Raw genomic sequence first — 27957 nt, 5'->3', positions numbered from 1 at the left:
TCCCTTTCTCACATGACCCAGTCTCCTCTCCTATCACATTTCTTCTCCAGCTCTTTACCTTTACCTTTCCCATGCACTTGACTTCACCTATCACCTAGCTAGTCCTCCTTAGTGCCCCCCCCCCACCTTTTTATTCTGGCTTTTCCCCTTCCTTTCCAGAGCTGAAAAAGTGTCTTGGCTCGAAATATCAGGTTATTCATTTCCATAGATGCTGCCTGACCTGCTCAGTTTCTCCAGCGTTTTGTGTGTGTTGCAATCGTACTTTCCTTGACTATTTCCTTAACCTCATTACCTTCGTAATTGATTACTTCTTGGGTCTCCTTAAATGTCTCCTGTTGTATCTGTGCCTACTGGTTTTGGCTCCCCAGTCCTAGGGTAAAGACTGACTGTCCACCTTATCAGTACCCATCCTGATTTTATAAACTTCTGACAGCTCACCTCATTCACCTAAATTCCAGGGAATAAGGATACAATGAGGCATAACTCTCCTTGTAACTCTGGCCCTCTAGCCCAGGCAGCATCCTAGTAACTATTATTTTGCACCCTATCTAGCTTGACCATCTTTCCTATAACAGGGTAACTGAAGCTGTATTGAGCAGAGACCTTTGATTACAATACTTGATTCCCTGAATGTGGTAACACTAGTACACAGGGTGGTAAAGAAGGCATATGGCATGCTTACACTCATTGACCAGTGCATTGAGAACAAGAGTTAGCACATAATGTAATAGTTGTACAGAATGTTGGTTTGGTCACACTTAGGGTATTGCGTATAAACAGGAAAGATACGATTAAACTAGAGCAGGTATAGAAAAGACTCCCAAAGTTTTTACCTGAGTATTGAGGAAAATTTGGATAGGCATCATCATGGCACTGTTTTTGTACTGAACTGTTCTGTATTTTCCCCAGAATGAAAGAGCCTGAGAGATAATATTGAGATATAAAATTGTGAAGCTGAGACAGGGTAGATATCTAGAATCTGTATGGTGAAGTTTAAGATGTGACATAGAAGATCTGAAGGGTAAATTGTTCACACAGTGTTGTTATCTAGAATGAGCTGTAGGAGTGATGATGGAGGGAAGAGCTGTAACGAAATTAAGAGATATTGATACAGGTACTTGAATGATGTAGGTGTACAGTGGGATGTGGGATTAATGCAGGCAAGTGGGATAAGTAAAGATGGACGTGATGATTGGTATAGGCTTTAGAGTCTGTTTCTATCATGTACCACTGACTAGAATTCAACTTCCTGCAATATCAAAGTATTAGTGGGAAATGGGAGTGGGGGGGCAGGTGGGGGGGGGGGATGTGGATGTGCAGATTGTAATTCATGATAATGAATTCTTAGAAAATCCAGAATTCTATTAGCTTTTTAAAAGGCTGTTTTTAAGTTATTGAGTATTCCTGAATCAGTGTATTCAACTGGAATATTGTAAACACAGAAAAACTGTGCTGCATTTCTGATAGTTTCAAGGATGTGGAAAAGATGTCGTGTTGTGACATTTTGGTTTCTGTGTGCATGGTATATGAAGTACAGCATTTTCTATTTGTTTTGGATTTTCCAGTAGTAGTTTGATATATGTAAAATTACTGAAAAAGCAGTTTCCAAGGGTTAATCTTTTAAGTTGTATACTTTTTTTTGGCATTATTGACGTCCTCATTTATTTATTTGATCATTACTAGCACACTCCAACCAGAAGTCTGCTTCCGGTCATCCAGACTACTTGTGCAAATGGCAGGGGCTACCCTACTCTGAGTGTAGCTGGGAAGATGGTGCCCTTATGTCCCGAAAGTTTCAGTCACACATTGATTCATATACTAACCGGAACCAATCCAAAACCATCCCTTTGAAGGAGTGTAAGGTAATTAAACTAAAATATTTGGATTATATGCACTAAACTGTTTAAATACGGCTCAATATTTCTGTAATTTATGAAGAAAATCTTTGCAATATATTCTTTACTGAACAGTCTTAAAGTAGATGGTTTATGCTTGGCCTGACTTATTTGCACAGACGCATGTTTGAGGATTATTAAGTGGTAAGTTGCAAAAGTAAATGGGTGTAGTTGTTTCTGGGAAGGAATGTAGATAGAAGTCAGGGACAATCCCATGATGGCTACTGGTGAATTGAAATTTAAGTCATTATTTGAAGCAGATTATTTAGTCTCAGGAAAGGGTTCGATGAAATCCCATTTTTGTAAACTTGTATCAGTCCATTAAACTTGTTCAAGCTACTTCCTGTTGGCCTAAGTATGATGGACTCTTAATTCTCCTTCACTGAGGGGGTAAATAAACTAGACACTCTTTCTTTTCCCATATCCATTTAGATTTCCATTTATATATAAAATCTTCTGGTATATTTTCTCCTATTTTATCTTGTTCTATTCTAATCCAGCCGGTTTATCTTTCTCAAAAAAAGATGCAATAAATCTAAGTTGATTTGCTTTATAATAATTCTTAAAATTTGGAAGTTGTAACCCTCCTAGATCAAATTTCCATGTCAATTTTTCCAACAATATTCTTGACATCTTACCTTTCCAAAGAAACTTACTCACATATTTATTTAACTCTTGAAAAAACTTCTGGGGTATTTGTATTGGTAGTGATTGAAATAAGTATTGTAATCTAGGAAATATATTCATTTTTATGGTATTTACTCTACCTACTAATGTTATTGGTAATACCATCCATTTATCAAGATCTTCTTGAATTTTTTCAATAGTGGTAAGTAATTCAATTTATATAAATTCTTTATATCATTATCAACTCTTATACCTAAACATTTTATACCATTTGCCGGCCATCTAAATTGGGTTAACCCAAATTTATCTGATCAATGTTTCCGATGTAACCAAGAAATTGGTACTTTTTTACATTCTACTTGGTCTTGTTCTAAAATTCAACCTTTTTGGACAAATTTAAGAGTTTTATTGGAACAAATTATTGGAATACAACTTCCATATAATCCAATATTATTTCTATTAGGTGATATTGAAGGGATAAAAGCGATACCCAAATTGAATAACTATCAGAAAGAATTTATAAAAATTGTATTGGCAGTAGCCAAAAAGGCTATTGCAGTTACTTGGAAATCGGATACATATTTAAGTATAGATCGTTGGAAGAAAGAAATTTATAGCTGTATTCCACTTGAAAAAATTCCTTATAATTTAAGAGATAAATATGAAACATTTTTGAAAATTTGGCACCCTTATTTACAAAAGACAGGATTAAATATATAGGTGCTCCGAAGTTGAAATAATTGGTTATTTGGGGAAAGAAAGAAATATATATACTAAAGTTATTATGAACTCCATGGAGCATGTGGGGATCTTCCAATATCCAGGCACTCTTTCTTGCTTTTTTTTCTTTCTTGCTCTTTTTTTTTCTATAGGGATCCTGGGGGGAGGGGTTAAGGGGAGGGGGGATGGGTAATATACTTTTTTTTCTCTACTTTTATTTTGTAACTACTTGAAATACAATAAAAAAAAGTTTTAAAAAATAAACTAGACACTACATGTTAGCAATATTTGCATTCTTTGAACAAATAAAATTTGTGGGCTGTTTTAGTCCTGGGAACAGATCCCGTTGAACCATTGCTTACTCCACACTGGTGGAATGGATAATTCTCAGAAACCTCTGCATAGGTATCTGACACTTTTTCCTTTCACTGATCATTGACCTGACCCTACAACTGGCAGCACTGCTGCGTGTTTCCTCTTAGCATTCTAGACTGGATCACACACAAAATGCAGGTCAGGTAGCATCTACGGAAATTAACAAACAGTAAACGTTTCAAGCCAAGACCCTTCTTCATTGTTGGAAAAGAGCTGTTGCTCCTCCACCCTGAGGGCACAAGAGGAGGCCATGAATGGGAATCGGAATTAGTCTTTGGCCACCAGGAAGTTCCATTTTTGGCTGATGGAATGGAAGTGCTCCATGAAGCAGTCCCCCAATTTATGATGAGTCTCAGCAGTGTAGAGGTGGCTACATTGGAGCACAGGATACAATAGGCAACTCCAGCAGATTTGCAGGTGAAGTATTGCCTCACCTAGAAGGACTGTTTGAGGCCCTGAATGGAGATGAGGAAGGAGATGAATAGGCAGGTGTAGCTCTTTGGCTGCTTGGAGGGATAAGTGCCACTCTGGCCTCTTGCCTCTTCTCTCCTGCCTATCACCTGCCCTGGTGAGCCCCTCTCCCCCTTCACTTTCTCTATGATCCACTCTCCTCTATCAGATTTCTTCCTCTCCAGCTCTTTACTCTCCCCCCCCCCCACTTTTAATTTTGGCGTCTTTCCCCTTCCTTGCCCGTCCTTAAAGGGTCTCAGTCTGAGCATCAGCTGTTTATCCATTTGTATAGATGCTGCCTGATCAGCTGAGTTCCTCCAACATTTTGTGTGTGTTGCTTTGGATTTCTTGCATGTGCAGAATTTCTGGTATTTATGATTCTAGACTGGATATTCAGATCAGAGATTCAGTTTGAGATCGTGTGGAATGGCACTTGGAAGTGGCGACCCCAATAAATATTGGAGGCTTAATGTTGCAAATTATACATTTTCAGCAAAACTGCATTCTGGGTAAATTAATGTTAAAGTTACCTGGTCAAATATTTTTATTAAAGTTTGCTCTTTTTGAGTTTATAACTATTTCTGTTACTTATCAAGAAAACTCATCACTGCCTCTACTTCCTCAGGAGGCTAATGAAATTTGGTATGCCCCGTTGCCTCTGAGCAATTTTTATTGATGTACTATAGAAGGTATCCTATCTAGGTGTATCATGGCTGAGAATGGCAACTGCTCAGTATGTGACCACAAGAATTTTAAAGAATTTAAGATGGGTTTTTTTTCTTAAAGGAGTTTGGGATGTGATTAGTTTTAGTTTGTGAGGTGCTGATTGTAGATCATGTTAAGTGCCCTCATTGGAAGTTTTTGACTTAAATTCATTTGCCATTATACCTGTGAAATTCCCTTGTCCAATTATCCACCCAGTTGAACATTAAATATTGTTTCCATTGTGATGTTCAAAGAGTTCTATGTATATATGCTGTCTTAACATTTTTACATTAGAATTTAAATATCAGAATTTAAGTAGAAGAGGGGTTCTGTGTTTTATAAATCATTACAGATTGGTGAATGAGGTGTTTGGTGATTGAGAAATAAGTGGCTGATTGGTCACCCTGCCATTTCTATCTTTTTTTTTGGAAGAATTCTGCTTCAAGATAAAAAATGGTGTAGTACAAACACTCTGAATGTTTGTTTAATAGAATGTTTCATTTTTTCCTGTTGCAGTTCTAGTTAGATTATAGTTGATGGCTGATAATTAAGGAGGCTTTTAAATTGTTCTTCACCTTTGGGTTTATGTTTTATGTAGGTCTTAAAGCAAAGACCCAGATTTGTTGCACTGAAGAAACAGCCAGCGTACATTGGTAGCTCTGATGTATTGGAGCTCAGAGACTATCAGTTAGATGGCTTAAATTGGTTGGCACACTCCTGGTGCAAGTAAGTAATTACAGACCCCATGAGATTCGAGCTGTTTTGGGCACAATAGAAATTGAGTATACTTTAACTGAGTAAATTAGTTTTAAGTTTTCTGCAACATTTGATTATGTGGGTAATGACATAAAATCTTACAAAAAATCACATTTGATCAGGGTAATAGAATAGTTTTTCTTGCACTAAAATAGATTCATAGAATATATTCAAAATTTGCCTCATGAGATTAGTTTGATATGTGGGCATTTTTTTGTTGAATGAATTTAAGTGACTGCAAATACTTATGTTCAAAATATCCAAAACTTAGACTGGTTCAGCTAGTTTGACCCCGACTGATGAAAGAAGTTAAAACTTAACTCCTTCATTTGTAGTTTTTTTTTGCATAGTATAGCATCTTAAATCTTTGTGGTACGGTCAGGAAAAGATTTGGTTTAAATATTTAGATTACCCAGCTAAGTGTACAAAATAAATATTGAAATCGCTATTTTATATATTTTTTCTTCAAGAAATGTTAAAAAATTGTATGTTTTCTGTTTGGTTTATTCAAAATACAGAATGATAAAATTTGCTTTATATTAGCTTTGTATTTTAATTTGATAGTTCATACAGAATGAAAATAAACTTTTAAAATGCTTTATTTAAAACTATGTATCTTTATCTTTATTTCACAGGAACAATAGTGTTATTCTGGCTGATGAAATGGGTCTGGGGAAAACTATACAAACCATCTCCTTCCTTAGTTATATGTTCCATGACCATCAGCTGTTTGGGCCTTTCCTTTTAGTAGTTCCACTCTCAACGCTCACTTCTTGGCAACGTGAAATTGAGATGTGGGCACCTGAGATGAATGTTGTCGTTTACTTGGGAGACATCAGTAGCCGTAATATGGTAAAGTGCTATTTGATAATTGCTTTTATATTCCATACAATTATGATTTTTGGCTTTTATGGAGGATAGATAGAATTAAAGTTATCCTGAACTGCATTCACAAATTCAAATTAGTTACTGTAAGTATGTGGGCTAAACAATTAAGATTGGATAAAAGTCTGTCTCAAATGTTTTGATCTGTATTTTTGTGTGATTAAATTTTTTATCTTTGGAATTTTTTTTTCAAAAGTGTTTCTTGGAGTTTTGAAAATGGTGGTTGTATGTTATCCTGTTTTCCACCCTCTCCCCCCCGAGCTGTTTGCATCACAACTATCTTTTTTCTCAACCACCTAGTTTCCTAGAATTGTACAGTATGCTATATGTCTTATTCCACCAGATGCTAGGAAAATATCCCAAATCTTCTCATTACCCCTTCTCACAAAAATCATTTGAAACAAATCCAGAGAGTCACTGACAATGTGTGGCAAAGCATAATCTAGATGTCTTCTATTATGATCTTTTTTTTCAAATCACTATAAATGCAACTCACTTTTGAAGTTGTGTAGAGATTGTATATACACCTGGGTTGCCAATGTTCACTCAAGGCTCACCACTTGGGAAAATAAACAGTTCACCATCTAATTGCATGTGTTGCATATTATAGTTGAATGGTTCCCCCCCCCCCCCCCCCATCAGCCTCATTCTGTCAAAGTGAAATAATCTATCAAGAGCTATTGACTTGTTGTTTTAACTTGTGTTTATTTTGTTATCAGATAAGAACATATGAATGGATGCATCCTCAAACTAAGAGATTGAAGTTCAATATCTTGCTGACAACCTATGAAATCCTGCTTAAAGACAAGGTAGATAACCAGCCATTCTGTGGGTTTCCCTTAATTCGTAATTTTCAATCTACATTCAGTTTAGTAATGTCTTAAAAATGTTTCATATTTTGTAAGGAAACTGAACTGCAATTAGATAGTATAGTGAAACTCCTGAACATTTTTCTTGGATGTGATCAGAGACCTTGGTTTATATTTCATTATCTCAACTGATGAATTTATATTCAAGCCATTAAGTGAACCTAGAATTAAAATAAAACAATGCTGCTATTCATGAGTACTAGGTTATTTTATAATGGTAGGTTGAGAGGCATCATCATGACAGTTGGGTAGTTTAGGTTCAATAATGCAACTTTTTTTTATTAGCTACTGTAATTAATGGTAGCTAAGAAGCTACTAGATTTTTCTAGTTAACTCGTGTTTTCCGGATGAAAACCTGTCATCTTTACCCAATCTCAACTATATAGGACTATCTCTAGGACATAGCCTCAAAATTCAGGGGAGTAGATTTGGGACCGAGATGAGGAGGAATTGTTTTTCCCAGAGGGTGATTAATCTGGAATTCTCTGCCCAGTGAAGCTGTGGAGGCTACAGAAAAATATATTTAAGACAAGGATAGATTTTGCATAGTAGGGGATTTAAGAATTATGGGGAAAAGGCACATGGGTGGAGATGAGTCCATGACCAGATCAGCCATGATCTTAATGAATGGTGGAGCAGGCTCAACAGGCCAGATGGCCTGCTCCTGCTCCAATTTATTATGTTCTTGTACTCTTATATGCAACTCTGGACCTACAAGTTCTGTTGATCTAATTCCTCTTTAGTTCAGTGACATAGCAGATGGAATAATAAATGCTAGTGTGAGTAACAGCATCCACATTCATGTCAGAATAAATGGAGGAAGAAAACCTTCACATTCATGGGGCTTTTAATCTAATAATTTGAAAGATTAAAGTTTTTAGTTTACTTAGTCAATGAAATCAAGATAGTGCATGTAATTTTATCAATCAGAAGGGAGCACTAGATCTAAAAATGCAATGAACATTCATAATTGATTTAAGTAAATTGACTGCAAAAGAGAAAATTGACAGCAGTATATGGATTTGGATATATAGAAACTTTAAATGATTATCAAAAAGCAAGTGGCTTAATTTTTGGGCTGGGAGGTGTAAAAATCAATAAAGTAAGACTTTTTAATGTTTCACCTAAAAAAAAATATATATAATTTGAATTTGAATTGCAGTGACCATATAGCATTTTTAGTGGACAAGCACTATAATTTTCAGTTCTAATTCAGTTTCATTTACCTAGGGAAAGCAGCTGGTCCCCCAAATGTTTGTTTATACATACAGGTTGTACATGGTCAAAACGTTTGAAAGTTGGGGAGGACAAATAACAAAGGATATCATGGCAATTTGTTACCAACTTTTAGTGTTGTGGAGGCTGCTGTATTTGGCTGTGTCTTAGATATGTTAACAGTATCAGTGGCCTATAACTTCTATATGTAATGTAAAAATGTTATAAAGCTGAGCTGTAATCACTCTAGTTTCATAAGCTGGTGGTAGTTGCATTGGATTTTGAAAAAAGTCTTTAGGTGAAAATACAGGTGAATTTATAATCTCTGTAATTATATCCAAGCATGAATCTCTTGATTCTTCAGTTCTGCATTTGCATTGTTGAAAGTTAGTTGATAAAAGCCTATTCAACAGAAACTTTTTCTTTTTCTAACAAAAATTCAGGCATGAAATACTGTATGATGTAGATTAAGATAGTTTGAAGTGTTAACATTTGATGTTTTGTTTCAGTCATTCCTTGGAAGTGTAAATTGGGCTTTCATCGGGGTAGATGAAGCTCATCGTTTGAAGAATGATGATTCTCTACTTTATAAAACCATGATGGATTTTAAATCAAATCATAGGCTGCTCATAACAGGAACTCCACTCCAAAACTCGCTTAAAGAACTCTGGTCTCTCCTTCACTTCATCATGCCAGAAAAGTAAGTGGGATGAATAATGCAACTCTAAGATATAGGATCACAAATGTTGGGGAAGTGTGGTATTATTCTTTGAAAGGTTCATTTCCATGGAATAATATTTTAACAATTGTTGTTTAAATTTCTCAAACCAGTTAAACATTTCAGTACTATGTATGAGGTATTACTGATAACAAATTAGCTGACATAATCCTTGCATTTCAACATGACTGCCTTTTATATTTACCTCATTGAAAATAAAATGATTTAAACATTCCGATGGCATGAAAAATACTTTAATTGTAATTTTTTAATGGAGAAATATATTCAGTAATTTTTAAGTTGGCTTTTTCCTCTCAATTTTCAGGTGCAAAGGTAATTTAAAAGCAGGCATTTTGCGATAAGCTTGCACCTGGCTTCAGCAGCTGGTGGAGAATTACTTTTGCTCCATCAAGAAAGTAATATCCTAAACAAAAAGTATTATGTCATACACTAGCTACCAACTATTACCTTGGTGTGTTGTTATTTGGGAATGGCTTAATAAAAATGTTATTCTTTATTTTTTGGGGGTAAAAGGTTTTCTTCCTGGGAAGTGTTTGAAGAGGAGCATGGGAAAGGAAGAGAAGTTGGTTATACAAGCCTTCATCGAGAACTGGAGCCATTCTTGTTGAGGAGGGTGAAAAAGGACGTTGAGAAGTCTCTACCTGCTAAAGTTGAACAGATCTTACGAGTGGAAATGAGCGCAGTGCAAAAGCAATATTACAAGTAGGTATTTGCTCAAGAATGGTTTTTTTCCAAGCTCTGTTATAAACACTCATCAGCTTTATCAACCTTTGCAAAGAGAAAGAATAGATGAACTGCATCCATTCTTGGTGTGTGCTCCTTTTAGCAATCTCTGTATTGCCCCTCAATGTAGTTGTCTGAATTCGGTGTGTTAGCAAGATAAGAAAGACCGTAATTTTACTCCTTGTTCTTTGCTGCTGGCTCCATCTTACCTTGCTGACAACTTGCAGATTTAATATCGCTTTTGAACCTTAAGTAACTTGGCACACGTAACCACAGTCAATGAAAGTGCTTATTTCTAGCTCCTTAATATCATTTGAATTGAAGTTCATTTTCTGAAACAGACACCATGTCTTTGTTACCTCAGGATTTGATCATTTCAGAGTAATCCATATAGCCTGCCATTTTCTACCTTTGTAAGCTTAACATTCATCATTACTCTTTCTATATCCTAAATCGCATCAAGTCCTGCTTGTCACCGGCACTCCCTAATCTGCATTGATTCTAAAGTTAAACAGTGCCCCAGTTTCAATTCCTCATTCTTGTATCTAAATCCATTGTTGTGTCGTAAGTGTATCTCTATAATTTCAACCAAGCCTGCAATCATCAGACGCCAGTGATTCCCAGTTCAGACTTCCCAGCCCCACTATTTTGTTCACTCCACCACTGAAAGCAAAGTTTTCAGCTGCCAAAACCCTCAATTCTTGAATGCCCACTCTACCTATCTTTCTTTCAGACATGTCTTAAAATCCTTTGTCCATAATTTTATACACATTTTAGGATATTACTGCAGCCTGGTGTTAAATAGTGTTAATTTTTATGTTAAGTGTCTATGCGGTTTCACTGGGTTAAAGAAGCTGAATTAATATATTTGGTCTTGTAAAATTTCTTGGGTGTGGTGTCTCTTACAAAAGTGGGCACTGTTTTGCAAAATTTTGAATATAAAAAGAACAGATTCTGGAAATGCTGGAAATCCAGAGCAACACACAAAATGTTGGAGGAACTCTGCTTGGCAGGCAGGCAGCATCTACAGAGAGGAATAAACAGTCAAAGTACCAGGCCTCATGGATTCCTGATGAAGTGGTTTAACAATATTTGTTAAAGTTAGATAGTGGCTTGTTACTGCTAGTGCATTAAGCCATTAACTTAAATAACAAATTTTGAATATTTAAACACTGCTTTGATGTGTACCAGTCAGTTTGGAAATGTTAAAATATAAGCACAAGACTGCATGTGTTCAACAAAAATACTAACTACTGGAACTATCATTACAGATGCTGCTTGAGCTGTTGATTTCCTCCTTCATTTTTGTGCTTGAAAGTCATGTTAATGTGATGTACTTACTATTGTTTTGCAATGCCTGAATCAATTATCAGTATTTTTGTTTGACTTAAGGTGGATTTTAACCAGGAATTATAAAGCCTTGAGCAAAGGGTGTAAAGGCAGTACATCTGGGTTCCTGAATATCATGATGGAACTTAAAAAATGTTGTAACCATTGCTACCTCATTAAATTCCCAGAAGACAATGATTTGTATAACAGACAGGAGGCCTTACAGGTATGATCTGAGAAGAGTTTATGCTTGTAATAATTTTGTTAGAATCTCAGGCATCAGCATATGCACCAGTTTGTGTGTCCAGGAAATTTCAATTATGGAATTTTTAATTTACTATTTTAAGATTTGCCATTTCAAACATTTGTTTAGACACATTATTTCTTTTGAAGTAAACTACCTGAATACGGTTGTATTACCCTGCTGCCAAAAATCCAGATTTCATGTATAGGAAAAGTTTGTTTCAAATTTCAGTACTGTAAATTCTAGAGATGATCACATTATTTAAGACTGGAATTGTAGATCTGTGGTAAAGCCATATTCAGTTAAGTCATTGAAACCTCAGGATGTTCTTATGTAATGCAAGCTCAACACCTAGAGGAAGAATGGCACGTTATTCAGAAATTTACTTGACTTCCCTTCAAACTGATATTGAATATTTAAGTGGTTAATAGAGGAAAAAGTAACATTTTTTCTTTAAAATATTCTCCATATGGGAATTGCTTATTGTTCATTAATCCATGTAGTGGTAACTGCTTTAAATGGTTTATTTATTTTTAGGCAGTGCAGTGTGGAGTAGACCATTCCAGCTGTTTGAGCGGTGCTTGCCCCAGCAACCCCAACAGCCACAATTTAACCTTAGCCTAATTACGGGATAATTTATAATGACCATTTAGCCCACCCAACTTGTCTTTGGATTTTGGGAGGAAACTGGAGCATCTGGGGAAAACCCACACATTCCACGGGGAGGATGTACAGTAACTCCTTCCACGCGGTGCTGGAATTGAATTTTGATGCCCCGAGCTGTAACAGCGTCGTGCTAACCGCATTACATCCAAATTATTTGCTCGGTTACCCCTGAGGTCTACCAAGAGTGAAGCACTGGTTCATAATATACAACACTTTTTTTAAAAAATCACATTCCTACATCTTCATGAAAGATTATACTGGATTTTTAAACAACTAATTCAATTTGCGTTAAATTAATCAGTTTGCCTTTGTGGATTTTGAATTCTGCATTCTCTGGTTTCCTAATTAGAAGTGTGTGTTACTAATCTAGTAATTAGCACTCACAAAGAATAGTTTAAGTAATTTTGAGGTCCTCACTAACTTTTCCATCAAAGTAAAACAGAGATCCTCATCTCATTCCACCTTATTTCTCCCCCCCCCCCAATCATAACACCTATAGATATTATCCACATTCTTTAAAAATATCTGTACATGGTTGGAAAGAAAGAACATATAGAGATAGGGTGTTTTTAGTTTCTACAGGCTCATCAATGGAAAACTAATCAAATTTAAAAGACTTTCTGGATGCACTTTTGAGAAACCTAGTTAAATTTGAAACAAATGGAATTATGCATATTATTTCTTCTGAATTAACCATCTTTCTCTGAAGGTAATTTGATTATGCTTCTACCCAAGAGTGGGTTATACACTTATGTCCATCAGTTTTTCCTGATTTCTTTTCTTAGCACATGATCCGTAGTAGTGGGAAACTGATACTGTTGGACAAGTTGCTTTGTCGACTAAAAGAACGAGGCCACAGAGTTCTTATCTTCTCTCAAATGGTTCGAATGCTGGACATTCTAGCTGAATATCTGAAATGTCGACAGTTTTGTTTCCAGGTCAGTTTTCTTATTCTGAATTTATGAAACATTACAGCAAAAGTAGTCTTGCACTCCATTTTATCTTCAGCCATGAGGAGATGTGTGCTGTAACAATACTTCAGCAGGAATTAAGGAACTTAGTTGTCCATTCAAATGCAATTAGATTATTTATTGGATTTAAATCCCTCCCTAGCTTATTTGGTCGAGTTTCCTCCATCCACTGGGCACTATCCACTAGTAAAAATCAGATGGAGTTCCGTATGCCCTCTGTTATGCACAATTATTGTGTGGAAGCTGCAGCCAGACAAAGATGAAAAATGCTTAATTGTAAGCACGATTGAAAGGTGACTTTGAAAAGTGCAGTTATACAGATTTAACAGTTATTCAGTAGGTCAATCTGATTTTACACATTATTTCTTTTGCAAGAGTTGGTTTGTGACATTGTGATTGACTATACAGGGTTTCTGATGTAGCCTTGTATTGAGTTAACCATACTGTATGTTAAAAATTGGGCAGACAGGGAGAAAAATCTCTGAATGAATTTAAATCATACAGTGCAGAATGGGTTAACTTCAGGAAGAAAGTCTGGTAATGTTGCTGCACCATCTTCCAAGAATTATGAAGTTACATTTATTGGTTTTAAAAACGAGGAATGGCGTTATCAACAAAAGTGGATGAGGAGACACATTTTGGACATGTGCATTTAAGTCTTTGTAGGTGGCAGAACTAAGCCTGGCTTTTAAAAGAAAATCTCTGGAAGTTACGTCAAACTGTAAATTCTCTGATTAAGTATCATGTGTTCAGTTCTGGAGACTACCCTTTTGGGAAGGATGTTGAAGAAAGGATCGTAGGGATGAGAGATTTTGGTTGTTTAGTGAAGACTGCCGAAGCTAAGTTAGCTTGCCTGAAGAACTTAAGGTTAATGTGGTTATTAAAATTCATTGATTACAGTTTTTCTAAACATTAAGGTGGTAAGTGCAGATGTATTTTCACTGGCAAAGTGAGAGGACACAGATTTATGATGTTTAACGAAAGATTAAATTTTTCTGCAATGAGTTAGGATTTAGATTAATGGCTAGCCAAGATGACCAGTTGACATGAGGGCAAAAACTTGCCTTTGCTATATTTTTCTATGGTCAAAGATAATGAAAATAGATTTGCTAATTTTCACACCAGGAAATAAAGGGTTACAGGGATAATCCTAAAGAGCAAAAGCTTGAAGCAAATTAGTTACCTATTTCAAAGTGCTGTTCCATACATAATAGTTTGGAAGGTTTCCTATGATTGTAAGGTAATATTTAACTTTCTGATTTACAGTAATTTGCATATCATTTACACTTTGATTTGACAATTTTTTTCCTAACCAAATAAGTTAGAGCATTTTTGAAGCTACCATATCATGAATTTGTTAATGGCTTTGCATGTGTCATGAGAATTAACAGGACAAATGATGGTTAATGATCATTCATTTTATTGTGCATTTCTCATTTCTGTCACTGGAATTAGTTTCTCTTCACTAAATAATGCTGTAACATTATGAAAGTATCATTAACTCTGCAATAAATTATTCCTGGAAAGATAGTTAACAAAACTTTTTTTCCTCTAGCTTCCTTCATTCTTTTTGTTTTCCTTAATTATCACTGCAGGGACTTAATACTTTCCTTCATTCATTCACAAGCTGTGAATGTCACAGTCTAAATAACTACTTGTTACACACCTCAAGCTGCACTTGATACGGTGGCAAAGAGCTCCCTTTTGAATCTCATGTGTGTGGTGTGGATAATCTGACTGCCATTAAAAAATTCCAGAGTTGAGACTTGGTGCCAATGAAAAAAAGGAAATGCATGTCATAGTCATTGTTGGAGGGAAATTTGTAATGCTGGTGTTCCCTTGCATCTACTGCCCTTACTTCCAGATTATCATTGTTTGGGAGGTGGTGAAAAAGAAATCTTGTATATTTGATTTAGATGATGGAATAGATGACTTTGTTGCCAGGTTTACAGATGATATGAAGATTGGTGGAGGGGTAGTTAGTGTTGAAGAAACAGCTAGGATGCAGAAGGACTTAGATTTGGAGAATGGGCAAGAAAGTGACAAATGAAATACAATATTGGAAAATGCATGGTCATGCACTTTGGTAGTGGAAATAAATGTGTGGACTATTTTCCAAACGGGGAGAAAATCCAAAAATCTGAGATGCAAAGGGACTTGGGAGTGCTTATGCAGAATACCCTAAAGGCTAATTTGCATGTTGAGTCGGTGGTGAGGAAGGCAAATGGCATGTTAGTATTTATTTCAAGAGGTCTAAAATATAAAAGCAAGGATGTGATGCTGCTGCTTTATAAGGCCTGCTGAATCCTCACCTTGCGGATTGTGAACAATTTTGAGCTCCTCATCTTAGAAAAGATGTCCTGCCATTGGAGATGCTCTAGAGGTGGTTCACAAGGATGATTCCAGCAATGAAGGGGTTATTATACAAGGAACGTTTGATGGTTCTGAGTCAGTACTCACTGGAATTCGGAAGGAAGAGGGGGATCTCATTGAAACATTTAAAATATTGAAAGGCCTAGACCAGGGGTCAGCAACCTTTACCACTGAAAGAGCCACTTGGACCCGTTTCCCACAGAAAAGAAAACACTGGGAGCCGCAAAACCCGTTTGACATTTAAAATGAAATAACACTGCATACAACGTTTTTTTTTGCCTTTATGCTATGTATAAACAAACTATAATGTGTTGCATTTATGAAATTGATGAACTCCTGCAGAGAAAACGAAATTACATTTCTGCATGCAACAAAAACATTTTGAACTCCGAAAAAAAGACGTTGGGTTGAAGGTTACTTTTAAGTAAAATACTCAATGTCTATTTGAGTTCTTCTTGTATTTATGAAAAGCGCTGAACTTAAGTTTTCCGCCAGCAGCAAACCAAAAATAACGTCAGCCAGCTGTCAACCTGAAAAATAAAAGGACTATTTCACTGAACAATGAAAAAATATGAATATTCCTAAAATAATAGGCAATTAAAATATGTATCATACTTGGTTAATGGGATTTCTGCTCCTGGACCTCAGCGCACAGCATCTGCACATCAGGGCTGTATGACGTCACCTTCATCTTTACACAGGATCGCAAGCTGTCATCTGTGAGGCGTGCACGATGTTTGTTTTTAATAAAGTTCATGTTGGAGAACACCTGCTCACATACATAAATCGACAGGACTCCAAGCGCATACTTTTTAATGTTTACATAAATGTCGGGGATAGCATTCCATGTTTCGAACACAAGTTTGTCCGGTTTATGGAGGTTTTCAATATCACTCCATTTGTGATTCTGAGCAAGAACGGCCTTCTGACGGGCAACATCTGCAAGGTCTGCTGTCAAGCGTCTAAACTTGGACACCCATATGTCTTTGTCGGCTATTTCGGCCAGTTCCATCTCAAGATTAGGTTTACTCACACCTGCCAATGCAGTCGTATTCAGTAGAGATGAATCGATGCTTGGGGGAGTGACCGGGAAGGATAATGTGTTTTTTTCCTCTCTGAACTCACAGAAGCGTTTCCCAAACGATGTTTGCATTGCGATGATTGCAGAATGTAAATACTCCGAACTTATCATGTCATGACCTTGTTTGAACTCTCTCAAATTGGGGAAGTAAGACAAAGTACCTTTCTGTCAATCTCTGGGAAGCACTGTCAACTTGCGCTCGAAACCAAAACTCCTCCAACATGTGTAGGGCTGTACGTCATTTCCCCTGAAGAGCTGTGTTCAGCGTGTTCAGGTGCGCTGTCATGTCTACCATGAAGTGTAGCTTTTCCAGCCCTTTGCTGCCCAGGAAAGTTTTCACTTCTTCCAGACACGCGACAAAGCGTTTCAGCACCTCCCCTCTGGACAGCCACCGGACTTTGTTGTGCAGCAGGAGATCAGAATATGCGCTTTCCAGCTCGTCCAGTAACAAACGGAATTGACGGTGATTTAAACTTTTTGCCATTATTTTATTGACAATCTGAATGACAACATCCATTACTTCTGTGCATTCCGGAGGAAATGTTTGAGCGCACAGTGCCTCTTGGTGCAAGATGCAGTGAAAAATCAGCAGCTTTCTGTCCAGCGACTTATGCAGTAAAGCCACAATTCCCTTGTGCGTTCCCGTCATATTCGGTGCCCAATCAGTAGCTACTGACACCAGGTGGGTAGTCTTTATTCCTTTGGCTCTTAAACAATTCAAGACAGCCTCACAGATGTCCTCCCCCCCCCGCCGTGTTTGGTCTTTCAGAGGTATCAACTCAATCAGTTCTTCCTGTGGCCCGGCAGAGTTTACATACCGGCAGAACAACGCTATTTGTTCAATATCACCTTTGTCTTTAGACTCGTCACAGGCAATCGAGTAGGCCACAGCTGAATTGATGTCTTTAATTTGCTGTCTTGTGATGTCTTCTGCCATTTTTATGGTTCTGTCTTTGACAGTCTTTGCAGAGAGGGGCATATCCCTGATTTTCTGCACAATTTCACTCTAGTTTTTAAAGTCCGTGAATAGATGTTCTGAAATCTTAATGAAAGATTCTTTTATATATTCACCATCTGTAAACTGCTTCCCGTGCCTGACTATTTCCTGAGCGGCAATATAACTAGCGTATGTCGTTGGTTTTCCGGACTTCATCCATTGCTTGAAATGATTTTTGCTCAGATCAACCTTCCGCATCAGTTCCGAAATGGCTTTTTTTCTCTCATCTCCATCCGGATATTTTTGAGCAAAGGCTGCGTGTTTATTCTAGAAATGCTTTGCAACATTTGACTTTTTGCTGTTTGCTAGTTTCTCATTGCATATTAAGCATACTGGTAAACCAGTCTCGTCAACAGTGAAAGCAAATGAATCTGTCCACGTATCATTAAACGTTTTGTTTTCTTCAGTCACTTTTCTTTTTTTAGAATTCTCCATAGTTGGCCTACATTGGATCGAAAAATTAAAGAAATCGCGCACTGACAGGTGTCAGGTATTGGCAGTGGTGACGTATATTAATAGCGATATAAACACGTTGTAGCGTTGTGCTCACGCAGTCAGTAAACTGCAGTCGAATAACTTTATTCGAACTAAACAGCCTTGCTTTTAAGCCTCCCTCAACCTGGCCCCCATGGGCGCGGATGCTGCAAAAGACCAATTATTTCCCAAAGCAACAGGGAGCCGCAGCACAGAGGTAAAAGAGCCGCATGTGGCTCCGGAGCCGCGGGTTGCCGACCCCCGGCCTAGACAGAGTAGGTGTGGAAAGGATGTGTCCCATGATGGGAGAGTCTAAGACAAGAGGGCACTGCCTCAGGGTGGAGGGGAGCCCTTTTAAAACAGTGGTGTGGAGAAATTTCTTTAGCCAAATTCCAATTTATGGAATTTGTTGCTGCATGCAGCTGTGGAGGCCAAGTCATTAGGTGCTTTTAAGATGGAGATTGTTAGGTTCTTGATTGAATGGACGTGGCAGCAAAGGTTACAGGAAGAAGGCTGGGAACTGGGGTTAAGGAGAAAAAGAAGGATCAGTCATGATTGAATGGCGTAGCAGACTTGATGGGCCAGATGGCCTAATTCTGCTTCTATGTCTTATTGGCAAACGGTTGCAGTGCATAATGTAATCAGTGTACTTGGCAGCTGCTTTGCATTATTGTGGAGGGAGTGAATATTTAAGTGCTGGGACAGCAAATGTGCAAGCTACTTTTTTCTGGATTGTTCAGCATAATAAATATTATCTACTCATCTTAATATAGCAACTTTTATAATCAAAATAGCTAGTTGAATGGACTTCAGTAGTTTCTGCTCAAGCCTATTACTTTGTGAAAATGTAGATCTTCCCCCACAAAGCAAAGGCCTAGTGCTGCAGAATTTTAACATTTCCTTTCTGTGAATGTCACACAAGAGTTTAAAAATTGATGGATATTTTGTAAGCAATCATTGGCATATTTAATATAAACTGGCTTGTTCACTGTTTATTTTGTATGAAGGACATGAAATAATTCACTTTAAAACATATTTTTAAGTTTGTACAGGCAGCCATCATTAAAATTCATTTTTATTTTAATAAAATACTTTGAGGGTATTACATTTTTAAAAATTATCCTGTTTTAACATGTTTGAAGTGACATTGTCACATCTTGAGACTTATTGGTTAACCCAGATGACTTTGCCTTCACATTCTCTTAGCTTCATCCTTCCCAGTTTATAGCCTTAAATCCATTACTAGAAAGAAAAATCCACTCTTTTTGTTTCTTCTGTTACAGCGACTAGATGGATCTATTAAGGGAGAACTGAGGAAGCAGGCCCTGGACCATTTCAACGCAGAAACATCAGACGTAAGACTCCAGATTTTTAATAAACATCTTAGTGTACACAAGGTAGAATGCATTGGCTACTGATTAAAGAAATTTAGTCAGTGAACACCAGAATGTGTTCCTGCCCATTATGCTTCATCATTTTGTGGTCGGATTGTTTGAGTGACATAGTTATGTGTTTGGCATAATATTTTCTGCCAGCCATGTACAGATTGGCACCATCTTTGATTGAAGAGCAAAATTATGGATCATCTTGGACAACTTATGTGGTAGAACATAATGAAACTGATAAATTTGGAACATCAGATTTCATTTGGATTTCATGCATTGTAGCATGATTGTTTCATTTATAGAGTGGGCACTTCAATGTGCAGGTATTTAGATTTCATGTGCAGTAGTGTCAAAAGTCAAAATCTGTTTAAAAATGTCTGAACCTTAAAATGATGCAGTAATTGAAAGTGGCCAATCATGTTTATCCATTTACTATGCTTGTTCCATAGTTGGGTAATATTCTCCCTCTAGTACTATTTAATTAATCCCCTTTTGAAAATTTTCAGAATCAGATTTAATATCACTGACATATGCCATGTGCTGTACAGTGCAATAAAAAACTATAAATTCCAATAAGAAAATACTGTATATTGAAAAAAATTAAGTAGTGCAAAAAGAGAGCTAGAAGAAAAGAGCAAACAAAAGAAAAGTTGTTCTTAAAATGTTGAGACTGTCATTATATTTACAGCCCATCTGTCATTAAACAGTTTTTCCTTTATTAATAGAATCCTGCCATAGTTTCAACTATTGTTTTGAGATTATTTCTTTACCTCTGCTATACTAATCTTGAAAAGATCTTTCATCAATAAATCTCCTTTTACTACTTCATAAAATTTTCAGAGGCATTGTTGAGGTCTAAATTAGAGACATTTTATTAAAATGAAAATATTGTGGAAAAATAAATACATTGGATTCTAGTTAATTGGACCATCGATAATTGGGGTAGTTGTTTATTTGGGATAACTATTAAAGAACAAAAACTAAATTGAGAAAATAGCTGGATTCACTCCAGTTATTTGGGACACTGTGCCACTTAATTGGGGCAGGAAACCATTGCTGAACAGCTTCAAACCAGTGTCAGTCATCTGCACCTGCGAGGCTGTTAGATTCTACACCGTGCTTAGAGCAATCAGTTTTTAACTTGCTTGTGTTTGTGTTCAAAAAGCAGTGATTTTTATCACTGATATTTGGCATGAAATAAGCAGTAAGACAATTCAGAACCATTTTACTCACTGTGGTTTCAAGCATTCAGCCTTAGAGATGCCAGAAATGGCTAGGAGTGAAAATGAAGATTTGGAGGATGCAGTCATTTAAAGCATTGTATGAAGGCAGTCCACACATTATCTATGCAAGGTGTCTATGCTGATTTTGTTTGTTTATAGTCAATCATAAGAATATGGCAGTTTTATAGTACTGTAAAGATATTGGTAGTGTTCTAACTTCTGTGTTTCATTTAAATACATAAATTGGTAGGTAATTTGTAATTTTTTAATGCCTTTTAACTATTTCCATGAAATTTTGGCGAATTGGGGAGCCACCCAATTGGGATAAAATGTACTGGTCCTGATGTGTCCAAATTAACTAGAATCCACAGTAATTGGCTACTCATTATATGATTTCTCTAACAAAAAATATAGAATATTAAATCCACCACAATACTCAGATACCCAGCAGCTCTTATCCCAGCCTTGCCATAGATGTTATATGTGAAAACAGGAACAGAATAAAACAGAAACATATATAAACATATATTTGCTGCTTGTTATTGATGGACTAAGGATCATTTTCAACTGCAACGTTTTTGAGGTTCTTCATAAAAATTATTTAAATATATTCTTAAGAGTTATTAAAGTCATCTTCACATTTTGTTTGTTATAGTTTTGGCATTATAGAAGTCCGCATTCAAAGTTTTTGCATCCCAAAGAGGACTTGTTAACTTGCTCATTGTACAACAATAGCAAGGGATAATGGATTAGAATACTGATCTAGCAATAACTATATAAATGAAGGGATATAGCAATGTATTTAACATTCCCCTGGGATTAGTAAGAATGAGGTATTGCAGTATTGTGAGATCTGCTCTTTATAAATACAGGACTTCTGCTTTCTGCTATCGACCAGAGCAGGAGGATTAGGTATAAACTTGGCATCCGCTGACACTGTAGTTATTTTTGATTCGGACTGGAATCCGCAGAATGATTTACAGGCACAAGCAAGAGCTCATAGAATTGGTCAGAAAAAGCAGGTAACTATTTTCTAGCTACCAATGTAATATTATACTTTGAGAATGTACATGGTCAACATTTGTTGTGGGGTCACAACTGTATTGATACACTTTGTGAACTACTCTCTCTCATGTACTCTAAATTCAAACAAATCAGTTTGAAATTTTAGTAATTTTGATGACCTATTTTTTGCAGCTGTCATGTCTGTGATGATTTAAGTCTGTGTCAGTCAGATAATATATGGAAATATTTGTTTGGCCCAATCTCTGTGCAATCGTATATGTTGAAGTTGAGCCACCTCCAAATCTTTGACGTGTCATTTATTTCAGCCTTTAATTCTTCATTTGCTCTTTGTGTTAACAAGTTGCACATCCTGACGGGGCGTAGGATAAAGTAGTTCTTTCAATACTCCCAATGGGATTTCTTCGTGACAACTTTCTTAGTTTAAACTTCCAATAAGTTTAAAGTCCTCTGTTAGGTCATAACTTTCAAAAGAGAAAAGACCCAGAGTATTTATTCTTCCTTGAAATACCATCACATTTCTGGTAATTTTCTTCTCAAAGTTACCCTCTTCACCCACTGCAGGCTACTATGTGCTTTCCATTCTAAATTTTCAATTCTGTCCTTGTAGAAATAACCACTAGGCTTTGTTCTGCTTTTTTTTTAAAATAACCTTTGTAATCTGAAACTTAACTGATTTTGCTAGCCAATTGCAGTCCCATTCTTTAATTTTATTGATGTCTACCTTTTACTATTTGCAGTCCTTTTGAGTATTGACTATCCTCCTCTGACATCTTCCTCCCCCTCAAAAAAAAATTCAGAAATTGCTATTTTTCCAGAATCGTAAGCACTAAAAACAAATTGTGAAAAGCAGCAATCCCAGTACTGTTTCATAGGGGGAATTATTTTCAACTCCTATTGTTGATTTGCTTTCCTGACTTAATGATAAGTAACAATCCTTTCTACCCTCTAATACCGCATTCTGCATTCTTTGATGTTCGAGGGCCTTCCAAGATGTACATGGATAATTTTCTTCTTGCCTACTTTCCCTTGAAAGTAAACACAGCAAGATTGGTCAACGTTTACATTTTTTTTCTAGATGTTTTATTCTCTCTTTTAATAGGGATTCCATTGTTTTTTCTTACTGCAATTATTAAGCAGCCTGGCCCACACTTCCTAGATAGTCTGGCCAATCCTCAAATACAGTGCTTTTTAGCTTTCTACCACTACTCTTGCACTACACCACCTTCTGATGAATTATTAAAATGTGTTTGCCTTTCTACCTCTCATAAATTATTTTAAAATGTAAGAATAAAATCCATCTAGGCCATGCATTTTATCTACTTTGATCCTGTTTATTTAATATATTCCTTTTTGTTCTTAATTGAACTTCTTATTCATGCCCTCATCAATATCCTGTACACTATTACTACCCCACCAATGAATACAGAAGCAAAGACATGATTTAATTTTCTTTGTCATGTCTTTATCATTGATATTATCCAGTCCAATCTTCAGTGTCATCATTCCCATTCTTTCTTCCTTTATGTCAAAAAAAATATTTCAGATTGTTTGCTCCTGGATATTTGTAATTTCATAGTTCTCCTTTTGCCATTTTAATTGCCCTTTTTGACCTCTTATATGCTCAAAATGGATTCGAAATGCATTTGCAAAAAGATGATGGTTGAGGTTTATCTTTCAGGTTAATATTTATCGGCTGGTTACAAAGGGAACAGTAGAGGAAGAGATAATAGAAAGAGCAAAGAAGAAGATGGTGCTGGATCACCTTGTTATACAGAGAATGGATACAACGGGGAAAACTGTGCTGCACACTGGCTCCAATCCTACAAAGTATGTAGCAGTATCTTCGTTATATGTGTAATTTTTCATATGCAAAACTAAAAAATTGTTAAATCTCTTGTACACATTGCTGTTTTGGTGTTCCATCAGTATGCCTCAGCTTCTGCCAAAGCACAGATGAAGGATGAGGTTTCCCAATTGGGCAGAATCTGACATCTGCTTCCCAATCCTTGTCTATTCTTTTCAGTTTGGGTGAGTTGCAGAGTAGAATACCACTCCGGAACCAGATTTCCCAATTTTTAATTACAAATATTTTTTAGAAGCTAATTCAATGTCCAAAACCAAAATGCTGCAGATGCTGGAAATATTCATCAGTTGCAGTCCCATTCTAGGGTGCAAGACAGGTGATTAGTTTGCCAGGTTAGTAGCCAGGAAGATAACAAAAATGTAAACGTTACCACGGGGTAATAAGACCAATGCATAACAGAAGGTTGATGTAAATGACATATAAATATATGAAACCACTAGGTGGGGGAAATTGGCTGAACTGTAAAACACATAGTTGGAAGTGCTGTTTATCTGAACCAGTTGAATTCATTCACCTTCCCAAATTTTAAAAAAAGATAATATGCCTAATTGGGTTGGACGGAGGGTGGCATGAAGGATTTTTCTTTAGTTATTCAAGCTTATATGGTGTAAGAGAATGGTGTAGAAGATCACTAGCAATACAATTGAAAGGAAATACAGTACTGTGCAAAGTCTTACACATGTATATGCGGAGAGATGGCTAGGGTGCTTAAGACTTTCGCACAGTATTGTATTTGTCAATGTGGACAGAGCGAGTTTGTGAATCTGGCAGGAGCAAAGGATGTTGGGGATGGTGATGTTGGAACAATGTGGGACTGGTAGCTGAGAAGGAGTGCCAGGGGTGGGGATGGCATGGGTACAGACACATTCAACCCTGGGACACCTGACTAAATCATTTGATTCCATACAATTAGTTTATTGATCATTACAGAATGTCTCTCTGGTGCTTCCCACTCCCTCTCCCTTCCTTATCATTTTTTTTTCAATCATGATTTCCCTTTCCTTGCCCTTTTTCCACTCTATTGTGGACTAAGAGACCCATATCAAAATCAGATTTATCATCACTCACATGTCATGTTTTTTTTGCAGCAGCAGCAGCAGTGCAGTGCAATATGTAAAAGTACTATAGAACTATGCAACTTCTAAGACCAGGACCATGGGTGCTGATGTGTGATCAGCAACCTGCATTTGATTTCCCCAGTGGGAAACCACATTGTGAGCAGTGACTGTAGTGCAGCCATTCATCGAATTTTAAGAGGCACACGTTTCTGGAAAGCATTTTGTTCAGCAAATTTTTTTAATCAAAATGGCTGGAGCAAGAGCATTATGCGAGTTATTGGTACAATGAAATCATTTGGCAGAATTATAGTGAAAAATAGCTCTGGAAATCAAAAATAATGTACCCCAAATAGTCAATGGCGTCATAGTGAAAATTGGTAAATGAATCATTTATAAGTTGAGTAATACCTGTGCAATAAATTGGAAAAAGTGCAAGTTAATTTGCTTCTTCTGGTTTTCTATTTCGTCTCTGCTAGGATAAACGACTTAAAGCATTAACTCTCTCTATAAATGTTGCCTGATCTGCTGAGTGTTTCCAATATTTACTATTGAGCACAATTGATGCTTAAAGCACTTAGTCAACAGTCTTTGGAATTAGATGGGAGACCAAAACCAACTGAAAATCCAAACCTTCCATGCCTAACAGAAACACCTGCAGACTATTGAGCCTGCTTTCCTTAATTAGATGATCAAAAACAATACATATGTGCCATTTTGGGAGAGAAAAGTGCACAGCAGGATATTTAGCCATGTTGATCTAAGCACTTTTTGGGTTGTTTACTCTGTATTTGGGATATTTGGAAGTTTATTCTCCAGGAGTAATTAAAAATAAATATAAGAAAGTTGTCTGGGGTGTTTAATATTTCTTTCCATTGTAGTAAACTACTTTGGGTATCCTAATTGCACAAAACACTGCTCAGGATTGAAAACTGTGTTGTCTTCCTTGTGCTTTAAGGTGGTAAATCATGTGGATGTCATCTAATTAATTTTGTAAGCTGTCCAGCAAAAATAATAACTTGGTTTGAATATTACCTTGTTATATTCCATGGAAGAACAAACTTCAAATTAACAGGCTTCCCTAAGGTCTCTCACAATTTATTTACAGGGCTTCATTAAATGGTTGGCAAGCTGGATAGTTTTTGGGTAGTAAAATCTATGAGTAAATATGTATTTACTCACCAGAACAAAAGAGAGTTGTGTACCAAGAGATGTGAATTTACCAAGTAACTCTTCATGATATTAGCTTATACCATCACCATCTCCACTACCATTCAATTCTGTGAAAACGAAGTGTGCCCATTTAATTTCTGATGTGATCCCAAATCACAGATTGACCATAAAGAATGGATTCCAAGGGATTTGTATAGACATTTTGATAATCAAGTGAGTAGTCGGAACTTAAACTATATTGCTGGAGGAATATAAAGTATGGTGTCAGCATGGTAAGAGGCATTTTGTGTCTCAAGTCCAGACAGGTAAAATGCATAAGCAATCTAGCAATTCTAGCTCCTCTGCACATTGTACTCTAAATTCTTTCATTTCCCTTTTCACCACTAGAATTGCTTCTGATGCCATTGCTAATCTAGGCAGCAAAACACCCAGACCCTAACAAAATGCTGTATTTAAAAAGGGATTTTTGATATATCACCTAATTTTTTTTTTGCAATATTATATCATCTGTGACCTTCAAGCCCTTTCCACCAGCACGTTGCTTTGATGTTTTTTATGGCACCACTAAGTTTTCCTGTCATTTTCAAATTTGGAAATGTGCACTCAAATCATTAGGTAGGCTGTAGTCCTAATATCAAATATTGTAAATTCACCAAGCTGTTTAATAATAATTTCAATTATTTTAAAAAGTTTAAAAATTCAAAGGTACTAATAAAATGAGTACTTTGTGTTTTTTTTTCTCAAAGTATTATTGTTTGTTAGCAGTAATATTTAATGGAAATGGAAGTTTAGGTTTGTGAAATTCAATTTTCTTGTGAGCAGCTATCATCTTTGTAGATGTAGTTAAATTCTTATGGCAGTCATTTTTTTGTATCTGTGGAACTTTAGTTCCAAAGATGCTGAAGATTGTGTTCTGAATTCTTTTATTTTCAGATAAATACAATGTGTTCACACATTGAATGTGATTAGTAACTCTGATTTTCTCAAATCATTTTTGATAATTCCAGTTCAACTCCATTTAATAAAGAAGAACTGGCAGCTATCTTGAAGTTTGGAGCTGAGGAGCTTTTCAAAGAACCAGAAGGAGAGGAGCAAGAACCACAGGTAGATAAATAGTCATGATGCCTTTCTAAGCTATATGTGGACAATTCAATCGTCTTTGCAGCCACAACAGGTTCTCTTACAAGGTTGTCATAGATCCATGATGGCATTTGATCCACAGCCAGATCACCAGTAGCTTATTTTAGAGGCTTTAGTAATGGTCAGTCAGTTCTTTCAGAACTTTTTCCCAGGAGGATGGTGTCATCAGTGCTGAGAAGGATGATGTAAATGTGTAATTGGTTGTGTACTATTTTAAGCATATTACAGAAGTTCTTATGATCAGCAGTAACTCTGGTTAGCAAACTTGATTGCTTTTGAGCTCTGTTAGACCTCTCATCCAGTATTCTATTTCAGACTGATTTTTTTTTATTGTAGTCATAAACTTGGTTCTACTGAGTTGATGACTTGTTCCTTGACAATAATGACTTCAGGGTTTTTAATCAGTTTCTGTCCTGGTATCCAATTATTACTGGGTCACTGTGGAATCTAGAGCAATTTTAGTCATCTTCAATGTCGTCAGAGAATGTTTCCTTACCATCTGCCTTTGGCGAGTTTTTCCTTCATGGGTCAGCACAGCTAGTTGGATAGACTACCAAGCCACAGACACAAAATGCTACAGGCCAGGCAGCATCTACAGAAAAGAGTACACTTGACATTTCAACAGGACTGGAGAAAAAAAGATGAGGAGTCAGAGTTGGGAGGGAAGGGAGAAATGCTAGGTGATGGGTGAAACCGGGAGGGGGAGGGGTGAAGTAAAGAACTGGGAAGTTGATTGGTGAAAGAGATACAGGGCTGGAGAATAGGGAATCTGATAGAGGACGAAAGACCATGGAGGGAAGGAAAATGGGTGGAACACCAGAGAGAAGTGATTGGCAGGCAAGGAGATGTGGTGAGAGAGGGAAAAGGGGATGGGGAATGGTGTAGGGGGAGGGAGTGGCTATTACTGGAAGTTCATGCCATCAGGTTGTAGGCTACCCAGATGGAATATAAGGTGTTGTGCCTCCGACCCGAGTTTGGCTTCATCATGACAATAGAG

The 27957-nt window shown here is 36.7% G+C and overlaps 1 protein-coding gene across 2 annotated transcripts in view; it reads left to right on the top strand.

Moving 5' to 3' along the window:
• chd1 (chromodomain helicase DNA binding protein 1) overlaps window positions 1–27957 on the top strand; it is a 115421-nt gene that overhangs the window by 59711 nt on the left and 27753 nt on the right. For both annotated transcript variants that reach the window (XM_059969453.1, XM_059969454.1), the window contains exons 10-21: window positions 1684–1862; window positions 5371–5498; window positions 6164–6380; window positions 7133–7222; window positions 9007–9197; window positions 9750–9938; window positions 11352–11514; window positions 12984–13136; window positions 19378–19449; window positions 21575–21724; window positions 23407–23555; window positions 26828–26924. In XM_059969453.1, coding sequence (XP_059825436.1) covers window positions 1684–1862; window positions 5371–5498; window positions 6164–6380; window positions 7133–7222; window positions 9007–9197; window positions 9750–9938; window positions 11352–11514; window positions 12984–13136; window positions 19378–19449; window positions 21575–21724; window positions 23407–23555; window positions 26828–26924 — 1778 coding nt within the window. The remainder of the gene's footprint in view (window positions 1–1683; window positions 1863–5370; window positions 5499–6163; window positions 6381–7132; window positions 7223–9006; window positions 9198–9749; window positions 9939–11351; window positions 11515–12983; window positions 13137–19377; window positions 19450–21574; window positions 21725–23406; window positions 23556–26827; window positions 26925–27957) is intronic.

Source organism: Hypanus sabinus, chromosome 5 (genome assembly GCF_030144855.1).
Source record: "Hypanus sabinus isolate sHypSab1 chromosome 5, sHypSab1.hap1, whole genome shotgun sequence".
NCBI classification, from domain to species: domain Eukaryota; kingdom Metazoa; phylum Chordata; class Chondrichthyes; order Myliobatiformes; family Dasyatidae; genus Hypanus; species Hypanus sabinus.
The sequence above is the reverse complement of the archived record's forward strand: the minus strand, read 5'-3'. Positions and strand labels throughout refer to the sequence as shown.